Source organism: Pavona decussata, unplaced genomic scaffold (assembly GCF_977016875.1).
Source record: "Pavona decussata unplaced genomic scaffold, jaPavDecu1.1 SCAFFOLD_89, whole genome shotgun sequence".
NCBI classification, from domain to species: Eukaryota; Metazoa; Cnidaria; class Anthozoa; order Scleractinia; family Agariciidae; genus Pavona; species Pavona decussata.
This window is the reverse complement of record NW_028145506.1, coordinates 172,095-186,111: the sequence shown is the minus strand read 5'-3', so window position 1 is coordinate 186,111 and position 14,017 is coordinate 172,095. Positions and strand designations below refer to the sequence as shown.

Here is a 14,017-nt window from a genome sequence, read left to right as displayed (position 1 = left end):
GAAAAAAATAAAAATGACACTTTTTAAAATTTGAAGTTTTAAGAATTTATTTATGTAAACTTTATCCAGCTGGTTTGGATACACAACAACAACAACAACAACAATATTATTTATTTGGTATTCCCACATGAGTACATGGTATTACCTAAAATATCTCACTAAATTAAATAATTAAAGTCTGTCTATAATCCATACATGAATGGATATAGGCAGCTGTAAGTCTGCAAATAGTAGGATCAACATTGTTAAAAAGAAAAATAATTTTAGAATTATTGTCGAAATCATTGAAATGGGGATATTTTCTTATTATGTCTTCGAAGAACTTTGAACGTAAATTATCGTAAAGGTGGCAATGGAGTATAAAACAACAATAGAAAAAGGAATAAATGAGGTCATAGTTGTCCAAAGTGAAACTGAAGTTTGCTGCATATTAAATCATCCACGGGAACAAACCTTTAATTTCTGTGTTGTTCTAAACAAATTTCTTTAAACGTTTTCAACAGTATAAAGAGGGATCTCAGGAACATAAAATTTTTAAACAATGTTTTTAAGCACGTCAATGGGTTATGGATCTTTTTGTATGTTGACCAGTCAAGCGAACATACTTAGTGGTGTTTTGTTCAGCTTATTCTAGAGAAACCTCCCGTGGAAACCTCAGCTGTATCAACGCTTCACTTGTTTCGAGAGTCACGTTGTAGGTTGCGAAAGTTCTCGATCGCGGAACAAATGTTCCAAATCAATTCAACCGGATGTTAAAAAATTAATTAGCGCTGAGGAAACAACGGTATTCTAAACGTGCTGAAAACCACGATTGGCATTCCACCTAGTCAAATATCGTCTTCCTCGTTGATTTTACTTTTCAGTTGCGTCAATAGATCGTGGATCGATTCCATAGCGATATTCTTAGCCTGCTGAAGCCACCGTATTCCAACAGCATCAATTCTGTTTAGTTCCGCAAGGGTTGTCACGAGTAATCCTCTTAGGACTATAAACTCTCGGCTGTCTTTTGTACCGGAAAACTGGCTCACGCGGGTTTGAATGTCTGTAACACGATCCGTAATCGATTGGATTGACGAAATAGCGCCTAAGCCAAAAAATAATGCGTCAGTGTTGACGCCAGAATTCCCTTCTGAGTTTACAAAGTTTGATGCACTTCCCGCTGACGTACTTGTGTTGGTTTGAGGTGTGCTGGTTGAACTCGATGTAGAAGGAGTAACTTCCGGTAAATCGGAAAATAAAATCACGCGTTCCCTTTTTTGGTTTTGTGGCTTTTCCTGCTTCTCCCTTGAGGGGAATGTTTCTTCTCTGTTCTCTTCTGTTGAAGTTTTGAAAACATGCGTCACGTTACTTGGCTGAGGGCTAAAAGCACTTTCCATATCTTCCTCACACAACGAGCATTTGCACTCCAAAACATGTCCTCTAGAATTATACTTGCTTTGCGTGTTTCTGTTTTCTTCAAACTGCTGGTACCATGGCTTGTTCCACGCTATTTGCCACGAGGGGATTTCATAATTTGAAGAAGTAAACTGTGGTAGTCTGTCTCGCTCGCTTCCACCGGACGCCATCTTGAAAACTATTTGTGAATTTTGTGAATAAAATTGAGAATTTTGCCAGACAAGTGCGTGTTGTCGGTCTCACGGTGATTAATATTCTCGGGAAGAACAAACGGGACCCAAAGAAACAAATAAACCTTCAAACGATTTCGAGAACTTTCAAACTATCGTGACAACAGCCGCGCGAGTATTGCGATACCCAGCTGCGCGATCGGCAAAAGACAAAACAGCAGGGAGGGGACAGGGGAAACTAGGTCTTTAAATTAAGCTGAGAAAAGACGAGTATTTTTCCTATTATAATTGCAGAGGGAGATTTTCGACAATTCAAAAGCGATATTTTGAGCTTTAAGTAAGTGTTAGGAAGCAAAATCTTAAAAAATACTCGAGTTTTTAATCTGTTCTTGAAGTTGTACCTGTGGGGACCCTGACTCGTTAAAAATAGTTTCTTTTTTTGCCTGGCCACAAAGCGATTACTGTTTCTAGAACCTTCGATGAGAATGAAGGCGATTGTGTTTGCTCGGAAGATCGCAAGAGGGCTTTCGAAACTTGACTGTGTTCTCACATCGTACTGGTAGTTGTGTTTTAGTTGAATCTACCTTCAGTTTTTTGGCAAAAGGCGAATACAGATCGAGAGGCGTAAATTTAAAAGTCTGGTGCATATGGGGCGAGATTATTATTCGGTACTCGGGGTTCCTCGAAATGCCTCGTCCGAAGACATCAGGAAAGCATACAAGAGGCAGGCCTTGGTCTTTCACCCGGACAAGAATCCAAACAGTAAAGAAGCGGAGGAACAATTTAAGAAAATATCTGAGGCTTACTCAGTTTTAACGGACCCTAACAAACGACAAATATTTGACAACTACGGCGAGGAAGGGTTGAAGAACGAATGTGGCGGTTTTGGCTTTGGTTTCTTCGGCGACCCAGTGAACATATTCCGCGACGTTTTCGGTGATGATCCTGACTGTCCTTTCCAAGGTATGTTTTCAATTTTATTGCTTTGTGATGATGACTGGTTTTTTTTTTGGTAAAGATGGTTAAAGTTGGGCATAGAGTCGTTTTCTATAAGGTCCGCATAATTAGTGAGTGGTACAAATGGTTCTTCAAAAGTTACAATGTACCGAAGGGACCTTACCGAAAACCTAGTTCTAGCTCTACAAGGCGTTTAAGTTTATCGACTTTTTCTTTAAAATAGATCGTTTGAGAGTTGTGTCTGGCAACGATGTCTGGATTTGCTGTTTTAATACTAAAGGCCTCGTCATCAAAACTCCGAGTCAATATGTCGTGTGCGCTTTTCTCGAAAGTTCTATTTTTTATCCTGTTTAAGCTTATATTGTGCGAGGGTTTCGCTCTAGGTCATGCTGTTATTAGCGCCTTGCCAACTATTTTTAATTGTGAAAACTGGAGTTGAGATTTTGTAACTAAGAACTCGATAAATCACTTGTGTGTAACAGTTTGAATTGTATGCGTGCGTCGGTATCTTTTCAATGGCCGCTGGACTTTGTTGAAGCTGGTTGTCACGATGGATTTATAATCTGCGTGAAAATCATCTCTGAGTGGTAGTACGCACTTAGCAAGAATTAAGTTATTCCTTACGTATTTCGAAGGTCACCCTCCCTTTGTCTCTGTTGTTAGAGAACTTATTAACTGTTAAATTCTGACAAAGGAAATGTATGCCATTGAACTTAAAAGATAGCCCGCTTAGTCTTCTGTCCTCTACGATTCAATTTCTAAAAACACTCGGTTTTTTCAAAATTATGGTTTACCGTCTGAATCGATTTCTAAATTGATCTGACGAGTTCTTTATGATGTATATCACAAATTTGCTTTCTAAACTCGTTGCATGTTTGTCGTTTTTCATGCATATCAAATCTTTCTGGAATTTTCTACCATCGAACAATGTTTGGGCTGTTCGTTTATTTGTCTTTGCTAAACAAATTTCTTCAAATTTTGCATATCAAACGCTTTTGTTGTCGTACTTTTGAAGATGTTGGTTTCTCAAAATCCTGTGCTTTTAGAAGATTATTGCCATTTCTTTCATATTTTTGTCGAAGTGATAACATCAGCGCCCCGGGTGTGATAGTTTTGTGTTTCATGTTCGGGATTAGTACAGCTTCCCCCGCAACAAAAGTAAATTTTGTTTGTACAATGAAGTGGCAAGCTATTTCCAGTTCAACTTTAAATTATTGTTTAAGCTATGACCAGGATCTGTTAGCGAGTTGAAATAATTATTAGACGTTTTAATGAAAAGCAGTGATCCTGAAACATTGGGGGAATATTTTAACTGTGAATTTTGATGTTTTGGCTGACTTCCTTGTTCTAGAAACTTCTTTTAATTTGAGTCAGAGCACGTTTCAGCACGTGTAAGACAATTAGGTACGAGGCAATTAAGGTTTAATAATCTCCACATTTCTAATTTCTCACTGACACTAAAACCAACTTTCAAAAACAATGCTTTACCTGGATTAAAAAATTTGGTTGAAAGTCTGCTTTAAAACCACTCTGCCTATTGGTAGTCTGAATAACAGAAGTGTGGAGTTTTGAGACAGATGTACACCTGTTAGTTTGTTTTTTTCGTTTTATTTTGGACAATATTTGTAGCGTTCAATGACACTCTTTGTTTACCTGCATTGTAAGATAACTTTAACAAGGGTGATACCATCGGTATAGGGGAGAGGGAAGTAAAAAAAAATTCTAACAAGGCTCTTGTTCTGTTTTCCTTAATAGACATCATGGATGGTTTTGGCGCTGATTTTCCCCGGTTATTTTCTACATCGCGGTTTAGTTCAAGATCTGCTGGCTTTAAGCATTTTGGTGATGATGATTTTGATTTTCCCTGTCCAGATCCATTTAAAAAACAACAAGCAGTTCAAGACCCGCCAATTGAGACTCCAATCCAAGTAAGCCTCGAAGAGTTAGCAACAGGATGCACAAAAAGACTTAAAATTAGTCGTCAGGTCTTGTCACCAAGTGGAGGGGCCTCGCGCGAGGAAAAAATTCTTACAATAGACGTTAAACCAGGCTGGAAGGCAGGAACAAAAGTAACTTTTGAGCAGAGCAGCATGGAGATCAGAAACCAGGACGTATTCCTGCAGACATTATTTTTATTATTGGTGACAAACCTCACCAGTACTTTAAAAGAGATGCCGATAACAATCTTCTTTATACTACAAAAGTTGGCTTGCGTGATGCTCTTGTTGGTTGCCTGTTACAGATTCCAACAATTGACGGGAGAGTCCTAGCGATACAATTAAACGAAGTAATACAGCCAGGCACACAGAAAAGAATTCCAGGTGAAGGGCTTCCACTTCCAAAATCTCCAGGACAACGAGGAGACATGATTGTGACTTTTGATGTTGAGTTTCCGACAAATCTGTCAATGCAACAGAGGCAAGGTCTAGCCAGTTTTGTACCGTGACATGATGACATATCAAGGCCTTAAAAATTGATTCAATTCATGGTACTGTAGTAGAAACTCGGTGCTATATAATGTTGTCAATGGAGTAAACAAGTTTGAATGAAGTGCTGCTATAAGGTTATGGCCCCAGATAAGGCACAGTTGAACTGTCAAATATCAGGAATGTTTGTCTGGACATGAAGAATAAATTGTTAGATTTATCATATATTTTCAAAATAATTTTCTTTGCGTTGTGTGTTTTAATGGAACTGTATTCGTACATGTACTGTCTTTCCGGTGCATCAAAAATGATATTCTACCTTTGTCGTTCTCTGTTACACTTTAGAAGTGTTTTAATGTGTATTTCTTGTGGATTGTAGGGGTTGATTCTGTTTAAGTGTGTTTTCTGTTAACAATCAACACATTCATCAAATGTACGTATCTAATAATGATTATTGTAGAACAAAACACTTGTAAAAAATGTTTTCAACAAGTCTTTCCTTTTTTGCAGCAAATTAGTTTTTCAGTAGCAATACTTTTTTTAAAAAACTGGAAATAATTTAGGGTGTTAGTGAGGATAGTACACTGTTGTGGCAAACAGAGTAGCTTTTTTTAATTAATGCTAGTTTTGTTGAGGATTAAATTTCACGACTAAAATCCTAAAAGCGAAACTTGATTAGTTTGTTGCGATATGCAGAGAAAGACATCATAATGGCCTGGTTAGGTGTACATTGTTTCATCGTCAATGAGTGAAAAATTTCCGTCAGTAAGGTACCGGTGTGTAAAGACTTAAGAGAAGTCTCAGGCAAACATATTGAATGCTAAACTCAGGAATATTTGACGAGACTTTAATCTCTTGACCTGTGCATCTTCACAAAATGTTTCTAAAGCTGATTTGTTAAGGTTTAAATCTTAAACATTACTCTTTTTTTAATAATTGTATCTGTCAGTTTCAGTACATGATTACTCAAAACAAAATTAAGGACAAAAAGTTGGGTTTTTTTTTATTATTTATTTATTTTTTCACAAAAATCCATTTAGAGAAGTTGAGTTCTGAATTCTTGACAAATCCTCCTGTTAACCAGCTTTGGTGGAAATTTAATCCTCACTAAAATTCATGGCATGAAAATTTAATTAAGGTTGGCAACATTTTGATAAGGCAGCTTTTGCTTGCCCTAACGTAGACTGTGTGAATTTTGTTACTCAACAGGCAGAAAGTTCATTGTATAGAAATAATATATACATATATTTATCGAATTAATGTATCATGATCATAGAAAATCTCAAAAACTTCCAGGAATAGTAGACAGAATAAGCCTTGGTGCATTTTTGTGTAGCTGAGAGTGGACATTTGAGTGACAAGATGTTGGGAAAAAAAACTTTGTCTAGCAAAACTGTAAATATTGTAGTAAAAGTAAAATCTCCAGGTTTTAATTTAACAATTTCATTTTTTTTAAAGATTTTGGTTTTGTGTGATTGGGGACTTTTGAAATTTTCAGAAATGTTCATTTATTTTCCAGCTAAAAAAAGCTGTTGCACTTTGTGGCAAAAATGTGGAGTTCTCAACTTATCATGTAGTATTAGATAAGAGTTCAAGTATTGAGATGCGTGGGTACAATTTGTTGTACTTTCACAAATAAATTATGTCACAGATTGTTTTGTACAAAGAGTTTGATCATGTTTACTTTCTGCTTGAGCTACTGTTATGGGAATTACACTGGAATGGAGGTTTTCCAATTTAGCGTGAATTGTTACTTGCTGACTGATGGTCAACTCCCTCCTACAAGGGTTGGTCAGAGTCTGAAATTCTTGAAAAAGTATGGAAATCTGCAAATTAGTTTTCCAGATCTGGAGAAAGTGTGAAAAATGATGATAAAGTCTGGAGTTTTTCAAAGCCAAAAAGTGCTTAACCCTTTAAGCCCTAATGGTGATCGACATGAAATTTCTCCTTGTAATATCAATGCTTATTTAACCCCTGACAACATGAGAATTAAGGATATGATTGCCCAAGGTAAATTGTCTTGATATTTTAATAACTTCTCCCCAGAACATTTGTATGAAAAGTGTGGGGGCAAGATAAAAGAATTTGTTCTTTGATATTAGGGGTTTAATAAAGGGTTAACTCCAAAGTGAAATCCTTGTCAGCTAGTTCAATTTCATTTTAATTTTGTCCTTAGCCCAAATTTTTAATTGCAGTACCATGACAACTGTCTCTCTACCCTACCCACCAGAAATTACCATCTTGTTTGTCATTGTCTCAAAACCTTGAATCTGGGAAAAGAAAATGGTTGGAAAAAGTAAGGAAAAAGTCTTCTTTGAACCCTGCCCTTAAAGTTTAAGCTACATAACCGTATGATTGATGTTGGGTTAGGGGGAAATAAAGCGGATTGTGTGCATATCAACTCATCAAAGCTCTGTCCAGTTGGTAACGCTAATATTTACCACTGACCTTTCTGTATTGTGAGTCTATATCCAAGTTAATGCATGATATCAGTGATGTACACATCATTTATGCATAATTTGTAAGTTTAGGTGAAAAAAGTTCTAGGATTTATTCATACAACACATGATCACCCCCTCTTAGAACTCAATCCCCCATGTTATCAGCTCTAGGCTGGAAGTATATTTAAGCATTCCTCTCATGATCAATTTTGCGTTAAAAGGGTGGAATGAGAAACCATGTCATATTTGAGATTTTGCAAGGGAAATGTTCAAGAGAGTACTTTGCTGACCACGAGGAAAAAGGAAAATGTCTTATTGAAGCCTCTTTTTTTGGCTTTTTAAAAACCTTTTAATCTCTAATTTCTACACTTTCCCATTGGGATAAGTTTTGCAGGGGTGCAGCCTGGTCCTCCAAACCCTGACCTGTTGTGGAGCATAACATGTAATTTTTCAATTTGATTTTTCAGACCTGGCCTCTAGAATCCATACCCATACTCAGACCAGGCCACAATGATTAAAAGCAGAATTCCTATTTGCAGACTATAGTATAACCCATCTAGGCAGTGTGTACCATAAAAGCTCTGACTGCTTCTCTAATACGCCCCCATATAGCTCCATTTGGAGGTCATGCCCCTGTCTCTGTCAAGCACTCTCTGCCCCCATGTTAGAAAACAAAATAAATGCTTCAAAACTCAGCTGTATCATTTATTTATGGTCAGTTAGTTTATTAGGTGCTATCTTTTAGTTAGTTGGTTAGTTAGTTGGTTGGTAAAAGTTTGAAAAGGTCCATTTTAGCTTTGTTTGAAACTTGTGATTTGAAATAAGCCTTATTTATTTTCACACATTTAAGGAGGAGGGAGGGGGGGGGGGGTGGGCTGCCTCCTACCTCTTAGGCCTGAAAATAAATAAGTCCCCTGGGGGCTTAATGTCCAGCTTATATCAGGGAATCTCCCCCTCCCCCCTCCCCCACTTCCCCCTCCCCTAGTATTTTTGGCACCACCACAACAACAAAATTACGAATTCTAGTTATTTTTAAGGGTTTTTTTCAAATTGGTGATGAGGCCTCCATGGCCCACCATTACCTTTAACAAGGATTCCCCCTAGATTTAGGACCACAAACTTTGCCTTGATACAGCCAGTGGTATTTAGTCACTAACCAAACAATACAATAACTCAATGACGGAGTCTTGTTAGGTTTTATTCATCCTTAACTAAAAGCAACAACATTTCAAAAAAGAGTTTAAAATTTTATAATACCTAATGTAATTTAACACTTTTCTAACAAATCTAATTAATCCATCCTATGTTGTAAAAAGTTCACTTCTAGCTAGCTAATCTATCCTACGGCGTAAAAGTTCACTTTTTGTCTTAAAACTGTTTGATCTTGTAGTGTAGTAAAAAATTATCTTTGGCCGGTAGAGGTATGGCATGGTATGGGAAAAAGAGTGTTTTAACCTCAAGTATGCTTTTAAAGATGAGTTGAAATCATACAGTACGTTTATAAAAAATATTTATGTCAACTCTTTTTATTTTAAGTGAGCTTGATGTTTTCCAGGAATTTAGTCCTATCAATTTCTACCATTAAATTCTGTGGACATTTTGAGGGGTTACTTAGATGTAACCTGATGGTCAGGAGAGAAAAAATTGTTGGGGGGGGGGGGGGGAGTTTCAATCTGATCTGATTTTTTTCTTGTTATTACTGTCTTTTGTTTATTTTTGGGAGAAGGAAGAGCAAACTTCCCTCAGTTATCTCAGTGGCACCTCAGGTGGCGCATAGTGCATCCACAGTTAATGCCAAAAATATCCATACATCCCCCACAGTGGGACTGGAAATTCTAGGGGTTGGGGTTTGGAGCATCAAAGGCTAAAACATTTAAAGGAAAGAATGAACCTGAATTGGAATTTCCAGCTTGGCGGGGAAGGGGGGAGTTATGGATAATTTCTGGAACTATGCATTCCAGGACAAGAGTAGACAGTGCATAGCAGGTACTAGAATGGAGATAGGGAGAAGAGGAATCGGGCATACCTACAACACGCAAGGGATAGCGAAAAGGAAGCTTCCTTTCCTCTCACACATGTGCCCAATTTCCCTTCTCCCTTCCCAGGACCTACCACACAGGCTAGAGCAAGAGGGGTAAGATTGGTGGCTGGGAAAAACTATTTTTTCTTTAGTTTCATTCACTGATCTCAAGGCTTTTATTCAGCTTTGAGTCACATGTTGCAGCAAGCAAAAACCCTGAGACAAACTTGCAGATGAGATCAACAGTAACATGAAGGTCCCGTCAATGGGGTTTTAAGCCATAAAAGCTGCTGTAAAAGTTATGAACCTTAATGAATGTCCTGTTGATTGGGATTTTTATAAGCCCTTATCCACATCTCAGCCATTGAGTGCTTTGATTGTGGTTTCATTTTTCACCCATTTTGTATGTGGGAACTTCCACTTGTCCACCAATCAAGGAAGCTCGCAAAGAAATTGTCGTTGTGTAGAGGATATTGTTGACAACTTCTATCCCGTATACTTCTCCCCCTCTCCCCCCTTCCTCCCCCCCCCCCCCCCCATCCATTCCACACTGGACAATGCACTCAACTCTGTAATTTATTAGTACACTTTTACTTAAATAAATTTTTTAACATGCGTAATTTACACGTGTATTATTGTCCTTCATGGAAATGTGAGAAAAAAAAAGTGTCATGCAGTTTAAAATCTATCAACAGCAAATTTAACAATAGCCACAGGCAATACAAGAGAGACAATTTCTGGAAAATACAAGATTAGTACGTACATCTCGGTGGTTGCTCAAAATATTAAAACGTTATAGCTTTTTCTTAGAAGCTTAAACATTAGCTTGGCAGTGTATCCAATAAAATATCTCTTTGAACAGATGATAGCTGATCAGGAAAACTAATGTCATATTTGACAATCAAGTCACCTCTTTTGCTGAGATTTTTTGGCAATGGCAGCCCCTCTCCGTGGATTCTTGTGGTCGAATCTGGTCGCACAATACCACTCAATGGTAGTTTTATTTTTCGCCCATCGAGTGTGGGAACTTCCACTTGTCCACCAGTCAAGGAATCTCGCAAAGAAATTGTCGCTGTGTAGAGGAGATTGTTGCTGCTGTCTCGAGTAAACAGAGGGTGAGGTTTGTCTTTAACGATCAAAACAAGGTCGGCAGGAACAATGCCTGGTTTCCGATCTCCTTCCTTTGAGAAAGTAATCTTTGTCCCCGCTTTCCACCCTGGCTTGATATTTACCGTCAGAATTTTCTCCTCGTTCGTGAAAGTTCCACGCTCGTCATAAACTTTTCGAGTTATTTTGATCTTCTTTGGACAGCCGCTGGCGAGTTCTTCGAAGCTGACGAGTAGATCTCTTTCGATATTCGGATCTTGAACTTTTTGCTTCTTCTTTTGCGGTGCAACGCCATCAAAGTCGAACATCGAGTTGTCATTTCCACTTACCCTAAAGCCAGGTGTTCTTCTTTGCTCGTTGAAGAAACTAAAACCTCCCAGGCCGCCAATAAGATCTGCAAATTCGTCGTCACCGCCGAAGGCTCTGGCGAATGTTTCGCGTGCGTTTCCATTCGTGAAGACAAATGTTCTTGCAAATCCTGGTTGTCCGTGAAAGTGCATATTTGATCCGTTATCACCTCCAGGGACTCCATTGAGGCCTTCTTCCCCATATCTGTCGAAGATTTTTCTCTTTTCTTTATCACTGAGGACATCGTAAGCTTCCGAAATTTCCTTGAATTTGTCCTCTGCGCCAGGACTCTTGTTTTTGTCCGGGTGCCAAATCAACGCGAGTTTTCTGTAGGCTTTCTTTATCTCGTCCTCCTTGGCTGTTTTAGGGACGCCTAGAATCTTGTAGTAATCTTTTCCCATCTTCTCGTGGAGTCTATATTCCGTCGATGCGGGTAAATTTGTATCTGGAATGAACTAAACCACTTTGAAAAGGTGTGCTTATATAGCAGTATGTCTGCACGTGTCTCGAATGCCCTAGAACCTTCCATAAAATTTATCATTGAGGGAGGGGAGGGTTCTTTTCCTTTCTTTTTATAAACCTTTTAGTGGCATTATCATGGAAAAGAGTCAAATATTTTAAGTCCAAAAAGATTTTTATTATTATTTCTACACATTAAAGGAGAAAGAAAGGCGATACACCGACAAGAAGAGACGATTTTTGATGTGATAAAATTAGTACCGTCCCAGTCCCCGAGGGGAATTTTCCCTGTCAGTTTCGAGGGTTTTCCCGAAGATTCTAAAACAATCGAGAATGTTCGATTCAAAATTGGCACTGACGGCGTCACAGTTTTTTCTAGAAAACCGAAAAAACTGTATAAAAGACGTTAACTCGAACACAGCCTCGGTAAAACGCTCAGAAGTTGTTGAACAAACTTGTGAAGAAAGCAAAGGAGAACAGTTACTGAATATGTGGGGCGACGCATTCATAGATCCTTGGACCAGCAGATTTTACAGTCCTAGAAATCCTTTTGCCGTTTTCGATGGATTTTACGGAGAAAGACAGCATCCCCCTTGGGAAAACCCTGTGTATTTTCCATTTGAGAAGCCAAGAAGAGGTTCTAACCGGAAGAAAATAGGACGTGTAAAAAATCGTCCGTCAGCTGCTAATGTTGACACTGTTAATATTCCAGTTTGTTGTGAAGACAGGGAAAACCCCGCGGCGAAACCGAGGGAATTGAAAGTCAAAAAGAAGGCAAATCAGCCGTCACAACCAAAGATATCTCAGCACGAGGATGACAAGCCTATCAAGATTCAGCCACCCCAAGGCGAAGATGTTTCAAAGGACGAAGATGCTTCGGTCGAGAGCTTTGAGGAAAAATTTTACGACGCGTGCGAAGAAATAGTGGGAGAAACCGATGAACTGAATGAAGCCGACAAAACTGAGCTATCTGGTGCTAAGGGCAGAGCTTCACCAGAGAATCATACAGGCACCGATACTGAAACTGTAAAGAATTCTTTCCCGGTACAATCCGGAACGAAAACTGGCGAGGAAGAGAAACTGGACGCAATCAAGGCTCAGTTGACAACAGCAAAGGAACTTTACCCTCGAGTTCAAGCATTCAAAGGCTCGAGACAGGACAAGGAATTTTTGTACTTAGAAGAACATTTGACTCGCTGCCTTCTAGGATTAGATTTAATCAACGCTGACGGACTTGAAAATATAAAACTAACTCGTAAAACGGCTGTTAAAGAGATTTTGTCTCTTATCAATGATTTAGAAACTCGTGTCAGCAAAGACGAATAATTTTAACATAATCTGATATTTATAGATTTGAAATAAATGTTTTGCTATATTTAGGATGATTTATAATGGAACTCTGATCTTTTCTGTCATTCTTTCATTTCTGTTTTACTGTATCATGATATTAAAATAAACCTAGAATCGAGGATATTTTGGGCCGAGTTGTTTGTTGATGATGAATGTAGGTTCGTCACGCAAGGCTTTGAAAACATTGCGTTACAAGTATAAACAACCGAAGGAGTGAATTGAAAAGAACCCCGTCAGTCCAAAACCGATTGTTTTAGTATAAATTTCCAAGGGCCCTTACTTCATACACTGGTGTGTGTGTGGAGCAATAGTAATTTGAAACGTAAAACAAAAACAAAAAAAAAGGAATTGTATGATTACGTGACACGGCTCCGGCTTGTCTGTTATCAATGATTTAGAAACTCGTTTCAGCAAATTAAAGACGAATGTAATTGTAACATAATCTGATATTTATAGATTTTATATAATAAATGTTTTGCTATATTTAGGATGATTTCTAATGGAACTCTGATCTTTTCTGTCATTCTGTCATTTCTGTTTTACTGTATCATGATATTAAAATAAGCATAGAATCGAGGATATTTTGGGACGAGTTGTTCGTTGATGATGAATGCAGGTTCGTCACGCAAGGCTTTGAAAACATCGCGTTACAAGTATAAACAACCGAAGGAGTGAACTGAAAAGTACCGCGTCAGTTCAAAACCGATTGTTTTAGTATAAATTTCCAAGGGCACTTGTCTCATACACTGGTGTATTTGTGGAGCAATAGTAATTTGAGACGTAAAACAAAAAAACAAAAAAAGAAAGGAATTGTATGATTACGTGACACAGTCGGTTCACTGCCCAAGGTAAACTCAAAAGTTTATTCGTGAAATAAAAATTTTCTGCTGGGTCACCATGATCACCCTCTTAAGCCTGTTACGGGAGGTTGCCGACTGTATTTCCAGGACTTGGCAGTGTATTTGAGGGGATTTTATGGCTGAGCAATTTTGTATGAATTTTCATCGCGTCGAATGTTGTGATTTTTTTTTTGGAGGGGGGGCGGGGAGTGTTTTCTCGTCTGAGTAGCGTGGCTGTTCTTGCAAATGTTTTAGCTAAAACAGTGTTTCTTCTGCAGCTGGCTGCCACTGCTGTTTAAAAGGTTCGCTCTCTCTTCCACCCTCAACGATCTCACAATCTGCCAGCCTGACTCGAACTTGTACAAAAGTCCACACATATATAGCATAAAAAACGTCACAAAATTGGAGTCTATTAAAAAGAGTTTTATTTTTTATACAGGTCAGGTAAAATCAGGCTCGTGTTGTTGATTCTACTCTGCGTTTATCTTCATACAAAAATTAGCGA

The 14,017-nt window shown here is 38.2% G+C and overlaps 2 protein-coding genes and 2 pseudogenes across 4 annotated transcripts; 2 read left to right on the top strand and 2 right to left on the bottom strand.

Annotated features, from left to right (window-relative positions):
- Positions 1–93: 93 nt before the first annotated feature.
- Positions 94–1,767, bottom strand: LOC146474395 (uncharacterized). The gene has a single exon (XM_085116983.1). It carries the CDS (start codon positions 1,563–1,565, stop codon positions 828–830), a length of 738 nt encoding a protein of 245 aa, XP_084973109.1. The 5' UTR covers positions 1,566–1,767; the 3' UTR covers positions 94–827.
- Positions 1,768–2,026: 259 nt separating this feature from the next.
- LOC146474394 (dnaJ homolog subfamily B member 4-like) lies at positions 2,027–6,614 on the top strand (annotated as a pseudogene). The gene is made up of 2 exons (XR_014866152.1): positions 2,027–2,528; positions 4,278–6,614. The product of XR_014866152.1 is annotated as a dnaJ homolog subfamily B member 4-like (transcript).
- Positions 6,615–9,967: 3,353 nt separating this feature from the next.
- On the bottom strand, positions 9,968–11,351 carry LOC146474393 (dnaJ protein homolog 1 pseudogene; annotated as a pseudogene). The gene has a single exon (XR_014866151.1). The product of XR_014866151.1 is annotated as a dnaJ protein homolog 1 pseudogene (transcript).
- Positions 11,352–11,737: 386 nt separating this feature from the next.
- LOC146474392 (uncharacterized) lies at positions 11,738–12,802 on the top strand. The gene has a single exon (XM_085116981.1). The coding sequence runs from the start codon at positions 11,813–11,815 to the stop codon at positions 12,647–12,649; it is 837 nt and encodes a 278-aa protein (XP_084973107.1). The 5' UTR covers positions 11,738–11,812; the 3' UTR covers positions 12,650–12,802.
- Positions 12,803–14,017: the final 1,215 nt, after the last annotated feature.